General features: G+C 40.3%; 1 protein-coding gene across 6 annotated transcripts in view; it reads right to left on the bottom strand.

The window, feature by feature from the left end:
• RAPGEF2 (Rap guanine nucleotide exchange factor 2) overlaps positions 1-23,916 on the bottom strand; it is a 238,966-nt gene that overhangs the window by 23,603 nt on the left and 191,447 nt on the right. For 5 of the 6 annotated variants that reach the window (XM_058193648.1, XM_058193650.1, XM_058193649.1 and 2 more), the window contains 9 exons: positions 18,845-18,981; positions 17,142-17,300; positions 16,072-16,224; positions 12,634-12,798; positions 10,989-11,096; positions 10,686-10,889; positions 10,281-10,389; positions 7,476-7,722; positions 104-261 (listed from right to left, as the gene is read on the bottom strand). In XM_058193648.1, the coding sequence (XP_058049631.1) occupies positions 104-261; positions 7,476-7,722; positions 10,281-10,389; positions 10,686-10,889; positions 10,989-11,096; positions 12,634-12,798; positions 16,072-16,224; positions 17,142-17,300; positions 18,845-18,981 (1,440 nt within the window). The remainder of the gene's footprint in view (positions 1-103; positions 262-7,475; positions 7,723-10,280; positions 10,390-10,685; positions 10,890-10,988; positions 11,097-12,633; positions 12,799-16,071; positions 16,225-17,141; positions 17,301-18,844; positions 18,982-23,916) is intronic. The other variant, XM_058193651.1, reaches the window with a different exon arrangement.

The following is a 23,916-nucleotide window of genomic DNA, read 5'->3' as shown; positions in this document are numbered from 1 at the left end:
CAAGCTCAACTGAACTTAAGGTGCACATTTTTCATTTCAGTTTCTATATTCATCAACAAAATAAAATGTTCATTCTAGACAGCAATCAAAATTTGATACTCACCTGGGGTTGTGTTGAAATCTAAGATGCGATGATGTGACTGCAGTAAATCAGGATTGCTTGATGACAGTGTTCCACTGACAGGTAGAGCAGGAGGAATGTGCTTAGTCTGCCTTAAACCTACAATGCTATCATCCTGAGATTGACCAATTCCAATATCACTACAGTAACAGGAGAGAAACATAGTTACTGTGCTTACATAATTACTCTTGTATATAATGTAACACATCCTTTCTCAGTATTCCTGTAAGCTTTCTTGCTGCTCTAAACTCATTGGCCCATAAAATTCATCAATTTAAGCATAACTTTGAAAAACTAACCATAATAACAAACTAAAATATATTCACTAATCCAATAACAGATGAAGTGACATTAATATAACTAGATACTGAAAAGTTCAAGTTTGCTGTAGTACCTATGGAAGGAACAGAAATGTATCCTTGGATGGAACAGCATTTTAAAACTACAGAAGAATAAATGCTGTTATATTTAATTTTCACTATATATTCCCTATTATTGGTATATATACTTATTTATGTAATTAGCTTTAGTTCCCAAATTATTCAAAAGTACATACCAGGTTTCCCCTAAAATAAGACATCCCCTGATAATAAGCCCAATCGGGTTTTTAAGCACATGGCAGTAAGGCCAAGCTCTTATTTCAGGTTTCAAAAAAATATAAGACAGAGTCTTATTTTCAGGAAAACATGGTTAAAAAGGTTTCCTGCATCTTTACAGCATGTTATTTAATCTTTCTGATATAAACCAGACTCTATCAGAATACTCAAATAATACTTCACAGAGCTTCATTTAATTTTGAGAAAAAAATAAAGTAAAAGGCCAGTGCCATTCAACAAAAAATGGTTTTTTAAACATTTAAGTTTCTGACATACTTGAAAAAAATAATATTATTGCACTACATAGATATTTAATTTTCAATAAACGATTTTAATTCATGAAGGTTACACTGCTAATTCTATTTTAGGTAAACATGAATACCTAAATCTTTGAATTGGGTGAAGCCAAGAATTTGTTATAACACGGGTGGCTATATAAATATTATTTTTTATTTATTTATTTATTTATTTATTTAATTTTTATACCGCCCTTCTCCCGAAGGACTCAGGGCGGTGTACAGGCAGAATAAAACCAACAAAGAACAATATACAATATACAAAATTAAAATCAGTTAAAAACTTATTAAATGAGCCTGAAAAATTTAAGAAATTTACCATAAAACCAATAACCCCATTAAAATTGCTAAAAATTTAAGTTTAAAATTTCATTCAAGCCAGCCCCGCGCGAATAAAGAGATATGTTTTCAGTTCGCGACGGAATGTCCGAAGGTCAGATATCTGGCGTAAGCCCGGGGGGAGTTCGTTCCAGAGTGGGGGGCCCCCCACAGAGAAGGCCCGCCCCCTGGGGGCCACCAGCCGACATTGTTTGGCGGATGGCACCCTGAGGAGTCCCTCTCTGTGAGAGCGTACGGGTCGGTGGGAGGCATGTGGTAGCAGTAGGCGGTCCCGTAAGTACCCAGGTCCTAAGCCATGGGACGCCTTAAAGGTCGTGACTAACACCTTAAAGTGCACCCGAGAGGCCACAGGTAGCCAGTGCAGCCTGCGCAGGAGAGGTGTTACATGGGAGCTGCGTGCAGCTCCTCTATCACCAGCGGCTGCGTTCTGGACTAACTGAAGCCTCCGGACGCACTTCAAGGGAGCCCCATGTAGAGAGCATTACAATAATCCAAGCGAGAGGTAACGAGCGCATGAGTGACCGTGCATAAGGCATCCCGATCAAGGAAGGGGCGCAACTGCCGAACCAGGCGAACCTGGTGGAAGGCCCTCCTGGAGACGGCCGTCAAATGATCTTCAAGCGACAGCCGGTCATCCAGGAGGACACCCAAGTTGCGCACCCTATCCTTTGGGGCCAATAACTGCTTCAACAGCCAGCCGCGGTTGCAGCTGGCTGAATCGGGATGCCGGCATCCACAGCCACTCCGTCTTGGAGGATTAAGCTTGAGCCTGTTTCTCCCCATCCAGACCCGTCGGCCTCCAAACACCGGGACAGCACTTCAACAGCTTCATTGGGGTGGCCCGGGTGAAAAGTACAGCTGGGTGTCGCCAGCGCATTGCTGGTATCTCACCCCAAAGCCACTGATGATCTCACCCAGCGGTTTCATATAGATGTTGAACAGCAGGGCGAGAGGATCGACCCTGCGGGACCCCACAAGTGAGGCCCCTCGCGGCCCACCTCTGCCCCCTGTCAACACCGTCTGCGCATCGGTCGGAGAGATAGGAGGAGAACCACCGATATACGGTGCCTCCCACTCCCAATCCCTCCAACCGGCGCAGCAGGATACCATGGTCGATGGTATCAAAAGCCGCTGAGAGGTCTAACAGGACCAGAGCAGAGGAATAACCCCTGTCCCTGGCCCTCCAGAGATCATCCACCAATGCGACCAAAGCCGCTCTGTGCTGTATCCGGTCGGAAACCGGACTGGAACGGGTCCAGATAGACATCTTCATCCAGGTACTGGGGTAGCTGTCGAGCCACAGCACTCTCTACAACCTTCGCAACAAAGCGAAGATTGAGATCGGACGATAGTTACTTAAAATAGCTGGGTCCAGAGAAGGCTTCTTGAGGAGGGGTCTCACCACCGCCTCTTTCAAGGCGGCGGGGAAAACTCCCTCCAACAAAGAAGCATTGATAATCCTCTGGAGCCAGCCTCGTGTCACTTCCTGAGTAGCCAGTACCAGCCAGGAAGGGCACGGGTCCAGTAAACATGTCGTGGCATGGAGCCTCCCCAATAACCTGTCCACGTCCTCGGGAGCCACAGGATCAAACTGATCCCAAACAGACTCAACAAGACGTGCCTCCTCTCCCCCGCTTGGATCATCCCAAATTCGGTCCAGATCGTCCCGGAGCTGAGCGATTTTATCGTATAGATAACCACTAAACTCCTCGGCACGTCCCTGCAAAGGGTCATCCCGCACCTCCTGATGAAGGAGGGAGCGGGTCACCCGAAACAGGGCGGCCGGGCGGTTATCTGCCGACGCAATGAGGGTGGAGGCGTAGGTACGCCTCGCCTCCCCCATTGCCACTAGGTAGGTCCTAGTATAGGACCTAACTAGTGTCCGATCAGCTTCGGAGCGACTGGACCTCCAGGTGCTCTCTAGGCGTCTTCGCCGGCGTTTCATCTCCCTCAGCCCCTCGGAGAACCAAGGGGCCAGACGAGACCTACGCCGGGTCAGAGGCCGCAAAGGCGCGACACGGTCAAGGCCCCGCCGCTGCCTGTTCCCAGGCCGCGACGAGTTCCTCAGTCGTGCCGTGGGCCAGATCCTCAGGAAAGGCCCAAGCTCCGTCAGGAACCTCTCAGGGTCCATCAGGCGCCTGGGACGGAACCAACGATAGGTTCCGCCTCCCGCGATGGTGAATGGCGGTTCGGAAGTCAAGGCGAAGGAGAAAATGATCGGACCATGACATTGGTTCTGTTACTAAATCATCTAGTACCAGATCATTTAACCACTGACCAGAGATATAAATCAAGTCCAGCGTGCCTCCCCATGTGCGAGGGGCCATCATTTACTCGAGTCAGGTCTAAGGCCGTCATGGAAGCCTCAAACTCCCGAGCTGCCGTTGATGACAAGCCAACTGACGGCAGGTTGAAGTCCCCCATAACTATAAGTCTGGGGGTCTCAACCGCCACAGCGGCAAGCACCTCCAACAGCTCTGGCAGGGCTGTGGTCACGCAGCAAGGAGCCAGGTACGCGACCAACAAGCCCAACTGGCTCCTATGGCCCCACCGCACATAGAGGGATTCACAGCCGGCAATCTGAGGAACAGTGGCCTCCCTCGGCTCTAGATCTTCCTTAATGACAACCGCCACCCCCCCACCCCTACCTTGGGCCCTCGGCTGATGAAATGCTCGGAAACCTGGAGGACACATCTCAACGAGGGGAACCCCCCCCTCTGGGCCCAACCAGGTCTCCGTAATGCCCATAAGGTCCGTGGACCCCGCCTGAATAAGATCGCAGATCAGGGGGGCCTTGTTAACCACGGACCGGGCATTACACAACATCAGCCGAAGGTCCAAGCTCTGAGGATCATGGCCACCTGAGGAACGGGTGGGGGCTGGGGGGCCGGAGCACGCGATCGCATTTAGACATCGAACACGTGCTCCCAACTCTCGATACGGCCTCCCCCCCCCGCCATATCTGCCCCTCCCACTTACCGTACAGATCGAAAAGCCCTCTGAACCTGGAACATCGCCCTCCCCCGCCGCCTTCGGACAAGATAGCAAAGTGCCGCGAACTAGCACAGGGGCTGGATCCCTCCCCGACGGGTTTTCACCCCCACCCGTCAGATCCCTCCCTCCCCTTAAAAACCCCTTATTAAAAAATCTATTTAAAAAACCCCATAAGTTCTTCTTGCTCGCGTGCCACCTCTCTGGGTCCCAAGACCCTTCGTTGAGGTAGGCCTCGATAACTTGAGGGCCATTCTTGCGGCGGGGAACCTCGCAATCGTAGTAGTTCGGCGAGTGTATATCTCATGGAGCGATAGTCCAGATAGTCGCGGTAAAAGTGTCCATCCTAGGCCGTTCAGAGATGTATCCGTCGTAAACAAAGATCACCAAAGGCCCATAAAAGATGGCCAACCATATGGGTCCAAGTCCGTAGGAGTCCGTGGGACCACAAGAATGAAAAGGTCTCCCACACTCTCCCGGCTGCGCACCGTTACGGGACAAAAACCCGTGCAGTACGCTAATTGAAATAACGACGTCCATGCCCTCATGCCATCCATGTCTCCTCCTTAAGGCCAGCCGATTATAGTCTTAGTCCTGGGCCCATTTATGGTCTTAGTCCTGGGCCCACTTAGTCCTGGGCCCATTTATGGCCCTAACAAGCCACAGAGCCAATGATGAAGTTATGGAAGCCATCTCTCAGTTCCAGATGGAGAAACGACTGAGGAAAAATCGACCGCAGATGGCAATTGCGGTGATTATGGCAGGCTGTGGCAAGAAACCAGCAATGGGGAGCAAACGATGTTCCGGTCCCCAAGGAGGGAAAAAGGGAGGGGGGGGATGTCCAAGCCGTACAAGTCCCATCCCGGCAGTCGTGGCTAGCGACGCCCCAAACCCGGCAGTCGTGGCTAACGACGCCCCAAACAATGTTCGGGACGCTGCTCAGCCTCGTTGGTGTCCTTCCCCGGCCAGAACGGCTGGAGAACAGCTGAGTCACGCCGGGCGTCTTCTCGCGCCCCCCCCCCAACATGGCGGGACGCTGCTCAGCCTCGTTGGTGTCCTTCCCCGGCCAGAACGGCTGGAGAACAGCTGAGTCACGTCGGGCGTCTTCTCGCGCCCCCAACATGGCGGGACGCTGCCCAGCCTCGTTGGTGTCCTCCCCCAGCCAGACCGGCTGGAGAACAGCTGAGTCGCGCCGGGCGTCTTCTCGCGCCCCCCCCAACATGGCGGCCGCCATTCGCTGCCGTTCGCTGCTTATTAGCATACTCCGGCCCCGTACTCGGCAACCGAGAGTCCAATGAGGCCCAAAGACCTCGCTCCCGGCTGCCGAGAAGGTGACAGAGCCGGGCCGGAGTACCAGCAACTAGGCAAGCGATGGGAAGGCATCACGGCCCAAGGATTCACCAGCCGCACTCTCCGTGAGTATTCAAAACGCCGCCATAACGCGCACGCGCAGAAGAAGAAGAGTAAAATACATAAATCAATACATAAACTAAAATATATTCACTAATCCAATAACAGATGAAGTGACATTAAATAACTAGATACTGAAAAGCTCAAGTTTGCTGTAGTACCTATGGAAGGAACAGAAATGTATCCTTGGATGGAACAGCATTTTAAAACTACAGAAGAATACATGCTGTTATATTTAATTTTCACTATATATTCCCTATTACTGGTATATATACTTATTTATGTAATTAGCTTTAGTTCCCAAATTATTCAAAAGTACATACCGGGTTTCCCCTAAAATAAGATATCCCCTGATAATAAGCCCAATCGGGCTTTTAAGCACATGGCAATAAGGCCAAGCATTTATTTCAGGGTTCAAAAAAATATAAGACAGAGTCTTATTTTCAGGAAAACATGGTTAAAAAAGTTTCCTGCATATTTACAGCATGTTATTTAATCTTTCTGATATAAACCAGACTCTATCAGAATACTCAAATAATACTTCACAGAGCTTCATTTAATTTTGAGAATAAAATAAAGAAGTAAAAGGCCAGTGCCATTCAACAAAAATGGTTTTTTAAACGTTTAAGTTTCTGACATACTTGAAAAAAATAATATTGCACTACATAGATATTTAATTTTCAATAAACAATTTTAATTCATGAAGGTTACACTGCTAATTCTATTTTAGGTAAACATGAATACCTAAATCCTTGAATTGGGTGAAGCCAAGAATTTGTTATAACACGGGTGGCTATATAAATATTTAAAATACATAAATCAATACATAAACTAAATCAAAGTAATCTGGTTGTTTAACCGTGCAAAGTTATGATAGCCTTGGAAAGAATGCTTTATGGATTGTAAAGCATTTCCAGCTGTTATAGAACATTATGCAGGCCCTCCCACAGTCACATGACCATATTTCAGGTACTTGGCAATTGCCTCATATTTACGACCAGTTGCAATGTTGCATAGCCGTGATTTGCAATGTTCTTTGCTGATTCCTGGTGTATCTGCAGTACCTGCAACGGTTTATGCTAGAAGTTTTCAGACTGTGAAAGTTGTTCTTTAAAATAAAACTAAAATAAAACCATATATAAACAGAATCCTGATCAAGATGATAAGCCGTAGTGAAAAAAAATGGCTCTGTGTGAGTCACATTTTTTATCCCCCGAATTCTCTCATGGAATCCGATCAAGTTCTCATGGAACCTAAGGTTTCTGTTGATTGGTTTTTAAAATCCTGCTTTATATTAAAACTTTTTTGGAATTTAGGAGTGCTCAGACAAATTACTGTAACATGTAACATCTTGAAAAACATATTTTGCATTGTAGAAGGTTTAGAACTGGAAATATATATTATACTACATTTAGTAATATGGGCTATACTAGCTGAGTGGGAAAAATTGTCTTCTCATCCTTAATAATTTCTTGCAAAATCCCATCAAAATGTATAGAAGAAGAAAAGATGATGTTTAATTTCTTTCTTTATAAAACAGCAACAACCTAATACGCCTTACAGACGGCATAAAAGATGTTATGGCTAACAAACCAGTTGGTTGGGTTTAATTATTAACAGAAAGCACAGATCAAGATGCATGTTTAAAAATGCATGAGTAACATATCTAAGCTAATGTAGTATAGCATGAAAGCATATTGTCTTTCTACATATCACACTCACTTGTACGGTTTCTGAGGCAGGATACTGATGCGGGTTTTGTCCAGTATTTTTTTTAACTTGTTTCTTCCTCCAACGGTGTTGGCTTTGCTTTTCTTTGTTACTTTTTCCAGACCCATCACCTGTTCCACATCAACTGCAAGATCTGGGATGGAGTAACGGCTTGCTTTTTTAATATCACCAATTTTAGGAAGATGAGGAGCACCATTTCTTTTGTCCTCAGACAATCTTGCTAGAAGTTCTTTAAAAACTGCATAGAAAGGAAAAGAAAGCATGTAGAAAAAAATAGTCCCCGATATATACTTTTCAAGTTCCAATAAATATAAAATTTCAGTCCAATTCCACCAATTCATTTTATAGGCAGAACTGAGTCTTCAAGACATACAGATGTCTTAATGTACAATCAGATTTGGAATGGAATGTCCATCACTAAGCAATGCATTCATTAAATGATTTTCATTTGATTTTACATTTTACGCTATGGTTTTTAAGCAAATCACTACCGGTGTTAAGTGAATCATGTGGTCATTTAGGAATCTGATTTCCACCATTGACTTTGCTGCCAGAACCCCTCTGGGAAGGTCTGTGATGGAGTGTAGGCTGGATTCCCAGGTGGGAAGAAATGCAATCCAAAGGATCAAAGACAGTGAAGTTTAGATAGTTTGTGTGGAAGAGTTAAGACAGCTTGCTCCTAGTAGTTCTAAGCATACGTTTAATGGTGCAAATAGTCTGTTTTAGTTTGGCAAGATTTCTGTCTATAGATCAGAAACAATAAAGGAAACTGCTTCGAAGAACTTTAATGTCTCTTTCTTAATTTTTGTAGCCTAAAATCTTGATTGCTCTCCTTGATCTCTCAGAGTTTTCAAATACCATCAACCATGGTATCCTTTGGGGCCAACTCCAGGAGTTTTGTGCTGGTTCACTTCCTTCCTTCAAGGCTAGTTCTTATCAGTGTTAATAGAGATCCAGCTCATGGCTCCTCCTTTGTGGGGTACTACAGGGCTCAATGTTCACTCCTTTTTAACATCTACATGAAACTGCTGGGTGAGAACATCCGACACCATGGGAGGAGATATCATCGGTATGCTGATGATACACACCTTTACCTTTCCATCCCAGTGAGCCAAATGATGCTGTGGCTGCCCTTTCTCAGTACACGGAGGCTGTAGAGATCTGGATAGGGGACAACAGGCTTCAGCTGAACCCTGGCAAGATAGAGTGGCTGTGGGTACAAGAGACCTCAGGATCCAGTTGTTTATCATCTTTAATTCTGGATAGGCTTGCACTACCATAGATAGACCCACTGCACAATCATGGGATTCTCTTGGACTTGTGTCTCCTGCTCTAAGAGGAGGTGGCAGTTGTGGTTAGGAGGGCCTTTGTACAACTTTGTCATGTATACCACCCTCCTATCCAGATCATGAGGCCTTCATGCCCTATTTATCTCTTGGTTGGACTACTATAATGTGCTCTACTTGGAGCTATCCTTGAAAAGAATTTGGAAGCTACAGCTGGTGCAGAATGGAATGATGTGCACACTTTTGGGGAAACCTAGGGTGACACATTTAATACTGCTGCGTAACTTCAGGGTCCCCTTAGACTCATGGTTCCTGCTAAAGAGCAGGCGGAAGCTCTGGCTAAGAGGTCCTTTGTGCAACTCTGCATTGTGTGCCAATTTTGCCCTTTCTTGGACAAGGAGGCGCTCCATTTTGTCACTCATGTCATCTTCCGTTTGGACTATTGCAATGTGCTATACATGGGGCTACCATTCAAAAGTATATGGAAGCTGGTCCGGCGAAGTCTAGGAAGGCAACTTTCTCTGCTGCTGTCCTTGCATTATGCAATATCCTTTCCACAAAAGTAAAAGCCACTCTCCTGGCTTGCCATAAAGAGGTCAAAACCTGGCTCTGCAACCTTGCATGGGAGGCAAAAAGGTCCATGTTATCATGGGGCTAGCTGGTGCCATGAGAGTCTTCTCTTTGCCTAATTAACCAGTGTTAAATGATCACCTTTGTATTATTTTTATTTCTTTTAAATTTTATGTTTTAATCTTTTAATTTTTTTAAAAAAATAACCCTAAATTAATCTCAATATTTATTGTTAATTTTATATGCTGCTTCATAAGTTGACTATACTGTATATCTCCCAGAGCCCCTCCTTGAAACATGAAATGTAAATAAACAAACATATATCATTGCCTTTTTTGCTGACTTTGATATGCAATGGCGATAATTTATAGTTATCTGACATTTCCAATTTGCTTTCATGCACTGCTCAAGCCCCTAATTTTTCTGATAGGCTCAAGGTTGAGTCAGCCTTCCATCCTTCTGAGGTCAGTAAAATGAGGACCCAGATTGTTGGGGGCAATATGACATTGTAAACTGCCCAGAGGGTCTTATAAAGCACTATGGGGTAGTATCTAAGTTTAACTGTTCTTGCTATTGATATGAAGAATGGGGATTTTGTCCTGCTGTTAAGAACACTTATGTTGCAAAGTGTACCAACTCAGCCAGGTTGTTTATTAATTTGATCAATTCTCAAATCTGCTTGGTTTTATATACAAACAAATATTGTTAATGCTTGCAGGTTTATGCAGTTTTTAATAACATTTTTTTTACATATTAATATATTTATTGTGGATTAGTTTATTTTATTCTTTAATCATCATGATCATTTTATTGGAACCAGTGGTGTTTTAAGTCTATGTTATTGGTGAGTTAGAATCATATGTAGTTGGTGGTATATAGGTCATTAATTAAATAAATATTACATCACATTATTAATGACAACTTTGTCATTAATACTTACCAAATAAGTTGGTTTTCACAGTGATAGATAAATGGGTATTATTTTGAAGAATTTCCATGGCTTTTGCTAGCTGAATATTTTCAAAGTTCTGGCCATTCACCTCCAATATCTAGATAGAAATACAAGAGAATCTCATACCGGCAAATTAGAAAGATCCAAAATTTAAAATATATTATAAAAACAGCACTATTTGTTTTCAATGAATTCACACTCAGCTGATGTTTTTAGAATACGCTCCTCTCTGTAATTGACTGTCTCATTCACAAAACACTTTCCAGTGTTCCAGAAATGTCACCTTTCTGCAAAACTCCTGTGCTTTCCTACTCCTTTTTTTCCTCTTTAGTTTTCATATAAAAATGGAACAGTTAAACATTGTCTTTTTCTGGAAGACATTAATTTGCATACCTGATCTCCACGTTTCAACCCTGCTTCAGTAGCTTTGCTACCCAAATCTACACTGTCAACAAAGATTCCAAATCCCTTTTCAGATCCTCCTAGTAATAAGAAAGGCAAAGGAGCTTCCCGAGATGGCTTTGTTAATGTTATCATCCTTCGTTTAGCTTTAGCAGCACATGCAATATTTAACAGCCTCAGATGTCCACCCATTTTCTGCAAGCAAAAATATTAATTTAGAACCATTAATTTCAATGTTATTCTCAATAGAGCACCAAAACTTTTTTCTTTCCTTGTCTAGAGGTCTATTTATACCTCTCTTTCCAAATTGTTCTCAAATTCCTCCAGAAAACGAGTCATTGCAGGGTCTCCCTCAAAATCATTGAAGTGATTGTTCACCCACAATAACACTACCCGTGTAACCTGAAGGAAATATAAAATTGTGTTACATTTCATATAAAAATATTACATTCAATGAATTAAAATTAATTACATTTAACTTGATAAAATGATGTGAAATTTATCATTTTTGTAAGAGTAAACCAATATTTTTAAAAAAACAATCTGGATTTATTTTTGTTAAATTAAAAAAATGTGTATTTTCTGAATGATTAATTTCACAATTTCCTTGCAAATGAGAATACACAGCCAAATTTCTGCAATAGCTTTGAAATCATTATTTTAGCTACAGCAAACATTCTAAGAGAAAGGTTTATTATTAACAGGTCCTTTTAAATTTCTAATTATCCTACTTTATAGCTGAGGTTCAGACTGTTCTGACCCTTATATCCTCCTGCAAAGTGCTAAATCCCAGCTCTCCTCTCAATAACTGGACCAGAATATCGGAAGAGCCTACGTGAAATGAAAATCCCTTAAATGAGATACATGCTAATTGGCCTTAGCTGACTATTATTTTTATTTGTTGTTATTTAACTATCCTGTTTTGCAAGTTCTGAAAGTTATCATATTACATTATTTTATATTATCTCTTATTTCATTTTTAATTCCTTGTTTCCAGATTTTTTTTCAAATTATAAGTCGCCCAGTTCTTGCAAATTGGGCAGCAATATGAATCTAATAAATAAGTAACCTATCAGTTCCAACAAAATGTTCTATTCTTAATTTTCTAATTAAAATGGCTAGAATTAGCTACTTGGAGAGGTTCTTTATTGTTCACAAACTGCGGAATATACCTTTTAGAACAATGACTGCTTCCCACAGGCTTTACTTTCGGAAAAGGTGAGTTTAATCTTTTAATTTGCTTTCAAACTATTTAATACCTATTAAATTCCAATCTTTTCTGCAATTTACCAATATTAGTTAAAATCATCTAGCAGAACATATTGCTTAAAACTACATATGGTATATACAATATTTTCTTAAATTATAACAAGAGATGGACAGCGTATACAAGATTTAACATTTGATATTAAGGAAACTGTGCAAGTAAATAGAGGTGATAAAGCAAACAAAACTTTGAAAAAAAAACCAAATGAAAAAGTTTGAAAATTCTACTAAAAAACCCCCTAGAAAAAAATTTACACTTTTTCTTTCTTTCTTTCTTTCTTTCTTTCTTTATTTATTATTTAAACTTATATACCGCCCTATCTCCCAAAGGACTCAGGGCGATTTACAGGCATATAAAAAACATCAATATACAAATTAAAATAATCATTAAAAGACTTATTCTAATGCCAATAATTAATAATACCAATTGTTAAAAAATAGAAATATAAATATTAAAATCAATTTAAAACCCCTCTAAATTTAAAAAATCTAAATCTTTATAATGGAAAAATGTAATAGTTTTTTACTATGTGGAAATTAAATTGTGTTAGATATAAATATGTTAGATGCTATTTTTTTCCAGTGATCTGAAAAATTGTCATTTCCCATCCTCCAGTCCCATATAAACTATCCAAATACATTACAATTAAAATAAGCAAATTATTTATGCAACCTTATCCCTGAGGCTAGGATCATTAAACCACTCCAATAACTTTTTCCCCACTTCCATTGGGCTTGAAAGGAAGGTTCTATATGTCAATAGGAAATCTTCTATGTAAGTTGGATCCACTACTGAATGTTCTTCAACTAAATGCATTGTTAATCTCTCCGGTGTTCCCTGTAAAAGTAAATATTCAAACATCAACAAATGAATGTGTTTTTCACTGCATCTTACTTGTTTTGCCAAATTTAAAACAGAATGGAATCTTTATTAGACTATATTTAAAATCAGACAATGACATATGACACATACATACACACACACACACACACACACACACACACACACACACACACACACACAATTAGACCAGCATTATTTGCATTCATGCTATATGCAACTTTCTCTGCTATATGCAAAGTTAACTGCAGGCAGTTTTAGCAAAGTTCAGCTTTACCACAAGAGTGTGTGTGTGTGTGTGTGTGTGTGTGTGTGTGTGTGTGTGTGTGTGTGTGTGTGTGTGTGAATTATGCAGATGTCACTTTTTGTGGCAGCTGCATAATAATTTGCAAGATGTTTTTGAGAATACAGATTCTAGTTTGGCTTAAATATAATGAAAATTCATGTGGTAAAACTGAACTTTGCTGAAACTGCCCACTTCTATTTTTGCATGTATCAAAGAAAGTTACATATAGTATGCATATAGTATGAATACAAATAATGCTAGTCCTCTAGTCTACATCTTCTATAAATTATTAAAGCATTACATAAAAACTTCAAACCCAAACCAACTATATAAAACTATATAAATTAATAGCAACAGCAATAGCACTTAGACTTATATACCGCTTCACAGTGCTTTACAGCCCTCCCTAAGCAGTTTACAGAGTCAGCATATTGCTTCCAACAACCTGGATCCTCATTTTACCAACCTCAGAACGATGGAAGGCTGAGTCAACTTTGAGCCGGTGAGAAATGAACTGCTGAACTGCTAGCAGCCAGCAGTCAGCAGAAGTAGCCTGCAATACTGCATTCTAACCATTGCGTCACTATGGCTCTTAATACAATATTTAATTATAATATTTAATTATGTTTATGTTTATGTTTATGTTTAATTATGTTTATATATTTAAATATATAGTTACATATATTAACCAAAATTATTCAATCTCTTTTACATTTAATTCATTCTGAATTAAATATCCGAACGATATTGACTGTGGCATATGGATGATTGCACAATGGAACGTAAGAGATAAACATAATTAAATAGTATAATTAAATATTATATTAAATATAAACATTATTTTGGTATAAAATGATGATTTACCTAAAAGAAAAATATTAGGTTCCAAGAGAACAAGATGAAAAAGATGTCATAAATATTGTAAAACATTGAAAATAAATAAGATGCAAATTTAGATAGTGGAACTAGAGATACATTAAAATATGGATGTGGTTTGGCTATGGAGTGGCTGTGCAACTTGTTTACTGTAGGTGTGTGAAGAGCAGATCTGGACTTGACAACTAGAAGAATCGTTATTGTCTCTCTTTGCAAAAGGAAAAATAGAAAGAGTGAATGCAAAAACTATTGGAAGATTCATTTGTTAAGTATGTATCGAAAAATGTTAGAATTCTAATAAGAGTTGATATAAGAATAAAAAATGGTTGGTATAAGAATAAAAAATGATTAAAATGTGGAAAGTATTAAGAGCAGTGGTGGCACAGTGGTTAGAATGTAGTACTGCAGGCTGCTTCTGCCGGCTGCCTGCAATTTGGCAGTTTGAATCTCACCAGGCTCAAGGTTGACTCAACCTTCCCTCCTTCCCAGGTGGGTAAAATGAGGACCCAGATTGTTGGGGGCAATATGCTGACTCTGTAAAAACTGCTTAAAGAGGGCTGTAGAGCACTGTAAAGCAGTATACAAGTCTAAGTGCTATTGCTATTATGCAGCCATATTGGACAGTAATATAAGAAGGATATTTATTATGCATTTACTGAAAGCACATGATAAAGCAATTATGAAATTTTTGGATGAATGTAGGATTATAAATTGTGCTCTAAGAGTGGCATTTAATGGAACTAAAATATGCATGAGAGTAAAAGAGGATGGTTCAATTGTGACCAGGGAGTAAGGCAAGTACCACTGTTATAGAGAAATATTTAAGAAATCCTCATGGTTATGTTAAAGTGATGGGTTGGTTGAAGGTGAAATGTAGACAGATACATTTTGTAGTTTTGTAAAATATTTATAAAAGATGGTGAAATCTATATATCTTAGGATATGCAAATGTCATTAGAAACTGAAGGATAGTATCTGGTCCGTTATGAGGAATAAATGCTTCCTGAAAAATATGAAACTGGCTGCATATACAATCTTGCTTCTGCCAACTTCTTTGACAGAGTACTGAGAGTCAGAAGAAACATTAAAGTAAGGTACATACAGTGGAAATGAGTACTTGGGAAGTGTAAATATTGTAGTAAAAATATAATTTCAAGAATGAATTGATGCCAAATAAGTATAGACTGAAGTGAGTGACTACTATTCACAAGAGAATGTATGTGGGTTAAACTGCAGAAAATATATGGCAGAAAAAGGAAATAGGCTAAGAGCAGGGAAGATAATAGTTGGATGGCATTGAAGAGATTCTCAAAGGAGACTAGAGATGTTTTAAAAAATAAAAGGTATGTAGGAATTGGTGGTGGATAATGTAGGGATGCAGTGGAAGCAAGTAAGGCTGGGAAAGAAAGCTATATATATATATATATGTATGTATGAATATATGTAGATAGATAGATAGATAGACAGATAGATATAGATAGATAGATAGATAGATATAGATATAGATATAGATATAGATATAGATATATAGTATTATACTGAATGGTGCTGGAATAAACAATTTCAGCTACATTTCTTTAATTTATCTCATTCCTTAAATTTTGTTTAATTTAAACAAAAATTTAAAAAATAGTTTGATGTGATAAAATGTAGTCCAGATTCCCAACAAAGAGAGAATGAGACAATTCGGTTCAGAGAATTTGTGTGAGAGTAAGAAAGTGAAGACGGCTCCTCCCTAATAGTTCTCAGAGTGTACGCTTTATGGGGGAGTTGGCATGCTTTAGTTTAGCAACATTCTGAACAATAAAGAAATCTGTGTGGTAGAGTCACAACGCATCTTGCTTGCTTTTTGGAGATTGACATCTACTATTTCTTATTTCCTTTTTGGATTCTGCATCACAGTACTTAACCAGAAAAGGGAAATTGCATGTATATTTGCTGTATACATGTATATTTAGAGATTTTCTAAGAATTCAGTTTTCTCTTAATAATTAAAAATGCTTAAACCATTGAAAATAAGGCAGTATTTGTATATTATAACATTAATATATACTCCTAAACAGTATTCATTTTATTCCATTACATACACGGTGATTTAAAAAAAATACCTTAATAACAATGTGACCTTTCCTTGTTCCAGTGCGATCCAGTTCCCTATGCTCTTTTACCATAACAATCTCTCCTTCCTCTTCTACCTTTTGCATGTTCTTTTCTACTTGGTTCAGTATGCGACAGTAATCTTGCTGGGCTATACATACAAACTGGGAACAGAGGTTTGCAACAGCGCATTAATTATTTTGAATTTTATCCAAATATCAATAATATTTAAAACTTTAAAGCCACAGTGCTATACTTAATTCCTTAATATAAATTATGAAGTAAGAATTCAGGCATAATAGAAAAATAAAAATATATAGCATTCATCACAAACCTTTGGATCTCCATTCAAAATTAAGATTTATAACTTCAATCTGCTTATTCCACAATAACTACACTTATAATCTTAGTAGAGTTAATGTATTTCTATGTATTTATGTTATTTTTAATACTTTGTAATGAAATACAATATATTTCTAAAATTTTGATTTCAGAATAGCAAATTGGGTCATCTTTTTAAGAAGATGAATGTGCAACAATAATTACTGCTACCTCAAGTATTTGTATAAACTAGGAAAACTGTACTAGGCTTCTTGTTTTTATATATATATAAATATATATATATATATATATATATATATATATATATATATATATATATATATATATATATATATATATATATATATATATATATATTAAAAAGTAACAGTTCCCCTCGCACATATGTGCTAGTCGTTCCCGACTCTAGGGGGTGGTGCTCATCTCTGTTTCAAAGCCGAAGAGCCAGTGCTGTCCGAAGATGACTCCGTGGTCATGTGGCCGGCATGACTAAATGCCAAAGGCGCACGGAACGCTGTTACCTTCCAACCAAAGGTGGTCCCTATTTTTCTACTTGCATTTTTTACATGCTAGGTTGGCAGAAGCTGTGACAAGTAATGGGGAGCTCACCCCGTTATGCGACAAAATTCTATCTCTGGCTGCAGTGGAGTAAAACACAAAAGGCACAGAGATTTAATAATGTCCAATCATAATAAATTTGTAAACTCTTCTAATGGTTCACTCAGATTTTGAATTCTACCTGGCAGTCATCCACTTTGGTTCTCATGATTCCTTTCATATATTCTTTGTCCATAGTAGGAGAAACACCAAAACTGTTTCCCATGCATAATATTTCTGTTCTTCCATCTGGATATGTTACTTCTACTGAACCGTTCAAAATAACAGACCAGGAATCAAGCTAAAAACAAAGCACATTATTTCAGATAAGCAAGATAAAACTACATTTCAGTTTTCTTCTAATAAATGTTTGCAATTAGGGAAAAAACAAAAATGTGACCATATACTGAATCAAATAGGTTGCAAATTTTTAGGTGAAGATGGGTGTGCTTTAAGTCCAATTAAATACCTAACAATTTACACATTCAGTCGACAAAAAATAAAGATATCTAACTTGATATTCTGGTCTCATTTCCTGGGTAAATAAATAACAGTTAGTCCCCAATATACGGACATTTATATGTTCAAAGTTACGGGAGCAATGAATTATAATTATAACCTCAGAGTTCTGGTCATCCCAGCACCCCGTGATCTGAAGCACTCCATGATGACATGATTGCCTTTTGCAACTTTCTCTGCTGGCTTCCCCAGAAATCAATGGGGAAGCTGGCAAGAAAAGTCCCAAGTCACTGGGCTCAGTCTTCCCCACACCCTATACCCTACCTCTGTCCCTCTGCACTTGCAACATAGTAGCCACTCACACCCCTCTAGCACCTGCCCGACCCATGTCTTGCCTTTCATGTACTCCCTTGTATCCTCATGCAGTTTCTCTGACCTGTGCTGCATTTTCCCTGACCTGTGTCTCCTCTTCATACCCTGTCCAAAGCTTCTCACGCAGCCCCTCAAATTTAATGCACTGTCCCTGACTAATGTTATATCACTTGCACACTCTTGCATCCACTTCAACCCATTCCACATCGCTTGTGCATCCCATCACACCCTCCCCTGCACTGTTATACTCCCTACCTGACTCTCCCCCATACAACCCCTTGCTCCTTCCTTCAGCCTGCCTGCCAGCCTAGGACTTGCAACTTTCAGGTGGCTTCCCTGCTGACTTTGGCTGTGGGAAGCTAGCAAAAAGTTGTCTCGTCTAATGATTATGGCATTCAGTTAACAATGGGATCCAGAACTGTAGGAATTGCTGTTGCTAAGTGATGCAATTGTGCTTTACAACCACACTGCTCACCTACAGTTCGATTTACTTCTGCTATAATCTACACAAAGCAAGAACTGGATAGAGAATCCCAGTATTTTAATCACATACCTTTCAAATTACCTGTGGTACCTACTCAGAGATGTATTTATATTTGAATAAAGAAATTCAGTTTCAGAATACTTACAAAAACTATGTATTGATCATTTTAATGTCACTACTGTAACCCAATGCATGTATTTTATATTCAGCAATTTATCTATGATTTTTATGAATAATGTCTTTATTAATATAATATAATATAATAATATAATATAATATAACAACAGAGTTGGAAGGGACCTTGGAGGCCTTCTAGTCCAACCCCCTGCCCAGGCAGGAAACTCTACACCATCTCAGTCAGATGGTTATCCAACATTTTCTTAAAAATTTCCAGTGTTGGAAATTGTATTATATTTGTTATATTATATTGTATTATATTTGTTATATTGTATTGTTGGAAAGTGTATTATATGAAATAAAATGAAATAAATGTAATGTTACTTTGAGAAGAAGCTACAAATACTACTTACTTCTTCTCCATCATTTAGAACAATGGTTCCTGCTCTTTCTACAACTGCAAATACCATCACAGCACAGAGTTCTCTTCTCACTGACATCGTCATGTTAGCAAAAGCTGGTAACTGATGCATGAATTCCAAAAGTTGTTCTAGAAAAGAAAATATAGCAGTTATATATGTAAGTAATCTTACTAAAGAGAATTAAAAGTATTCCACCTATTGTATTATATATTCCATGTCATAGTTTACAATTGCCACAAACTGTTTAAACTAATATTAAAAAATAAAAATAAGACATTTCACAAAAAAATAAATGAATGATGTTCAGAAAAAAAAAAAAAATTCGTGACTCAAATACCTGGCATGTTTCTAGGTGTATACTGGGCATCTATTAGGTTGACAGGGTCCACTTACTAACAGACATTATTAGTTCAATGGCATTCAGATCAGTTTTATCTTAATAGAATGTTATACTTGCTGAAAAAAATGTATATTCTGCCATATGTAAAATTATGATCTTGCTTTTTACTTAGAATGCTGAGTGGTTTATAGCAAGCAAGCAAATGTTTCTACCACCCCCACCCACCAAAAGCATTTAAAGTTTTAGAGGACTCATAAATGTTATTTGACTATGCTTAATTTTTTATATTATTACCTATCATTACAATGATAGCTAATAATATAGTATAATAAATAAAAAATAGAGTCGGGAACGATTAGCACATATGTGCAAGGGGAACCTTTACCTTTATCATTACAATTGTCAGGCATGCCTCCGTTTCAAATTCAAGAAAGAAAAATCCCAACTCCATGTTTGTAGAGACAGGTACTTTTACTGAGAATGAACCGATAGCAACGAAAGAAAAGTAAGATCTGAGGCTAAAGGCGCAAAAATTAGATATTGAAAGTATTCCCAAATCCCTCCCCCCAAGGACCCCAGCTGAATGTCCAATCCCCAGCCCCCATGGTGTCATAGGTGCATCTTCAGGTGGCCCCATCCATCTGGTATGCTGGGACGGTTGACCTTGACTGGCTATAAACAAATCCATTCAGCTGCGCAGTAGGTGAGAGCATCCCTCCCTTTTCCGTAACATCATGAGACATCTCCACTAGCTCACTTCCCCACCCAAATACCTACACCTCCCCCACCACATTACTATAGCAGCCAACAGCAAGCAAGAATCATAGAGGCTAACAACAATCTTCTGATATTTCTGGTTCATAAAACAGACAAGGAAAAATATCTTCCCCTAGATATTTCTCATGTTATTAAAATATATTTTATTTTAATAATAAAAATATCTAGACAATTCATGACCAGTTGTGTTATTAATTTAGGGCTATCAGATTCCTTATCAGCTTCTTCATTACTTTCAACAATGGCAGAGCCTCTAATGTATTGGAAAAGTCCTTAAATTCAGAGAGATTCAGAGATATCTCTGTCTTGAAAGTAGCCCATATTGAACTGTATGGTACAGTCAAATACCAGCAGTTGACCACAGGAAATATTTTATGACATTTATAAAATTTGCCAAATTTCAATTCCAGAGAAGTAATGGGTCCTGGATTCTGACACATTCTGTAAGTTAACCCGTTTGAGGTTTTTTGTGTGAAAAAGTTTTGCCCTATGATGCACTGTTTTGCCCAGCTAAAAGTTATAGACACAAGAATCTTAATAGTATAGATAATAAATGCTATACTACTAGTTATATATATATAATGAATACTATAGATAATAAATGTTGCCTGATTCCCCAGCTTTAAGAAAACTGTAGCTTAACAACAGAAGAAATAAAATAAAAATGAATTATATAAAGCAAACAAACCAAGGAAGTGGTTAGCATATAAATAATTTAAAAAAGGAAGATAAAATGAACTGAAACTACAAGAGACAGAAATTGTGCTAATGGATACAGCCACACAAAAAGTATTTCATCAATATTATTCCAACTTGTATAAAGAAAATGACATCTCTCTGAGAAAAAAATAGATAAAATTCAAAGAAAATTTATGAAATTTATGAAGGATTACAGAGGAGCAGAGAGATTATGAATGGACCTATTATGGACCTGGACTTTCGGACCGCTACTCAACACCGCAGGGAGACAGAACCAATGCGTTGGTTCCGTCCCAGGCGCCTGATGGACCCGGAGAGGTTCTTCACGGAACTTGGGCTGTTTCCTGAGAACCTGGCCCGCGGCACGGCTGAAGAACTAGTCACGGCCTGGGAACAGGCAGCGGCTGGGGCTTTGGACCGTGTCGTGCCTTTGCAGCCTCTGACCCGGCGTAGGTCTCAACCAGCTCCTTGGTTCTCCGAGGAGCTGAGGGAGATGAAACACCGGAGAAGACGCCTAGAGATTGCTTGGAGATCCAGCCGTTTGGAAGCTGACCGGACACTAGTTAGGTCATATAGTAGGACCTACCTAGTGGCATTGAGGGAAGCGAAGCGTTTCTACGTTTCCTCCCTCATTGCGTCGGCAGATAACTGCCCGGCTGCCCTGTTTCGGGTGACCCGCTCGCTCCTTCAACAGGAGGTGCGGGAGGACCCATTACAAGGGCATGCCGAGGAGTTTAACGGTTATCTATACGATAAAATCGTTCAGCTTCGGGATGGATTGGATCAAAATTGGGTAGATCCAGGCAAGAGGTTCGAGACTCGTCTTGTTGAGACTGTTTGGGATAGTTTTGACCCTGTGACTCCCGAGGACATGGACAGGTTGTTGGGGAGGTTGAATGCCACCACATGTTTACTGGACCCGTGCCCCTCCTAGTTGCTGGCCACGCAGGAGGTGACACGAGGCTGGCTCCGGGGGATTATAAATGCTTCTTTGTTGGAGGGGGCTTTTCCTGCTGCCTTGAAAGAGGCGGTGGTGAGACCCCTCCTCAAGAGGCCTTCCCTGGACCCAGCTGTTTTAGGAAATTATCGTCGGGTCTCCAACCTTCGCTTTGTGGCGATGGTTGTAGAGAGTGTGGTGGCACGTCAATTACCCCAATACCTGGATGAAACTGTCTATCTAGACCCGTTCCAGTCCGGCTTTTGACCCAGATACAATACGGAGATGGCTTTGGTCGCGTTGGTTGATGATCTCTGGAGGGCCAGGGACAGAGGTTATTCCTCTGCCCTGGTCCTATTAGACCTCTCAGCGGCTTTCGCTATTCAAAAAGTTTTTATTGGTCAAAAAAGGTTTATACAAATACATATCAGGTATGGTAAATTTTCATTTTTCTTATACAAGATAAGAATTTTACTCAAATTTTAAACACATACAACAGCCATATGGCAAGCAGGTAACACGAAGTAGCTAAGTTTACAAATCTTACATACGCAATAAAGAAGGGTCAAGAATAAACAGAATATCATACAAAAGAGAATAAGGAAAACCAACACAATACCAAATATCTTTGTCACTTCCTAGTTTTGGATCTCAGAACTCTGGGTTCAGCCTGACCCAACTCCAGGGCCGCAACAGCGGCAGCCGCCTCCCCATGGTCTATAACCTCCCTTCTTCAATTCCTGGGTCATCTGATTCCAGGAGGGCTTTGTGTTCCTCCACGAGGCCGTAGCCTCCGCAATTGTACTAATTTTTTCGTAATGCCCTCCCGAAAATCATCAATCCTCTGGCATCAGCCATCTGAAGCCTACTCCCTTCTGGTACAATTTGCTTGACAAAAGTAATATTTCTTTCTCATTTCACGTACCTGTCTGGGAATCTGCCTCAGAATGGCTATCTCCTGCCCCTATAAGTCAGTGCCCCACTCCTATGTTTTCTAAGAATTTCATCTCTCGTCTCTCTTCTCACAAATTTGACATGAACCTCTCTGGGAACTGCATGCGTGCGTGCATATTGTGAATTAACTCTATAAACTCGATCCACATCCCAATTCATAAAGTCAACACCTCTCCCAAGAAATTCTCCCAACAATTTAGTCACAACATCTCTCAAATCTTCTTGGTCCACTTCTTCCAAATTTTGAAACCTAAGGAAATAAGACATTTTATCCATCTGTAGTCCAAGCACAGCATTGCCTGTCGTCTCCTCTCTTTTCTGCACTGCCGCATCTCACCCTCCAGACCTTCCACTTTCTGCTTGTTTTCTGCTGAGACTTGTTGAGTATCCTTTAAATCCTTTTGGATAGTCACAATTTCTGCTCTTATTTCCGTTTGGCCTCTTTGCAAATCATCCAGTTTCTTGTCCATATTGGATAACTTTTCCAGAATTCTCTCCATCTCTCCAGCAGTTGGTCTCTGACCTTTTGCCATTTAAAAAAAAAATTTCAAAATCCTCAGGCAAGCACAGTATCCTTGTAATTTCCTCCGGATCCACCAGGGGGCACTCACAGGAGCAACGAGTCCAGAGTACAGTTAGTCAACCAGGAAGCCGAAGGGAAGTGATGTCATCAAGATTCTCATAGTGAAGGCGGAAGCTGGACGCCACCACTGTTCCCCAGAGGAGGGGGCCTCAAACCTCCCTCCTAAATTTCTCCATCACCTCTTCTCTCCAGAGCTCCACAAAACCGTAATCTTCTTATTTTAAGTTCTCCTCTCTCCAGAATGACTCGTGCTCCTTCCAGCCGCAGGGGAGAAAACCCCCGCACTCCGGAGCACTCCACTGCCACCGATATCCCCTTCCCTTCTTCATTCCTCAATTCTTCTCCGTTCCCTGTTCACCACCAGGCTGCTGCAGTTATAAATCCAAAGCCCCGGTGTCACCGGGCACAGCGGCCCAGGCGACGACCAAAGTAATGGCCGTGGCCTGTGGCCTCCTCTCAGCGGCTTTCGATACCATCGACCATGGTATCCTGCTGCACCGGCTGGGAAGTTTGGGAGTGGGAGGCACCGTCTATCGGTGGTTCTCCTCCTATCTCTCTGACCGGTCGCAGACGGTGTTGGCAGGGGGGCAGAGATCGACCCCGAAGCGCCTCACGAGTGGGGTGCCGCAGGGGTCGATTCTCTCGCCTCTCCTGTTCAACATCTATATGAAGCCGCTGGGTGAAATAATCAGTGGTTTTGGGGTGAGGTACCAACTGTACGCTGATGATACGCAGCTGTACTTTTCCACCCCAGGCCACCCCAACAAAGCTAT

The sequence above is a fragment of the Ahaetulla prasina genome, chromosome 8 (assembly GCF_028640845.1).
Source record: "Ahaetulla prasina isolate Xishuangbanna chromosome 8, ASM2864084v1, whole genome shotgun sequence".
Taxonomy (NCBI): Eukaryota; Metazoa; Chordata; class Lepidosauria; order Squamata; family Colubridae; genus Ahaetulla; species Ahaetulla prasina.
This window is presented reverse-complemented; position numbering and strand designations above follow the sequence as displayed.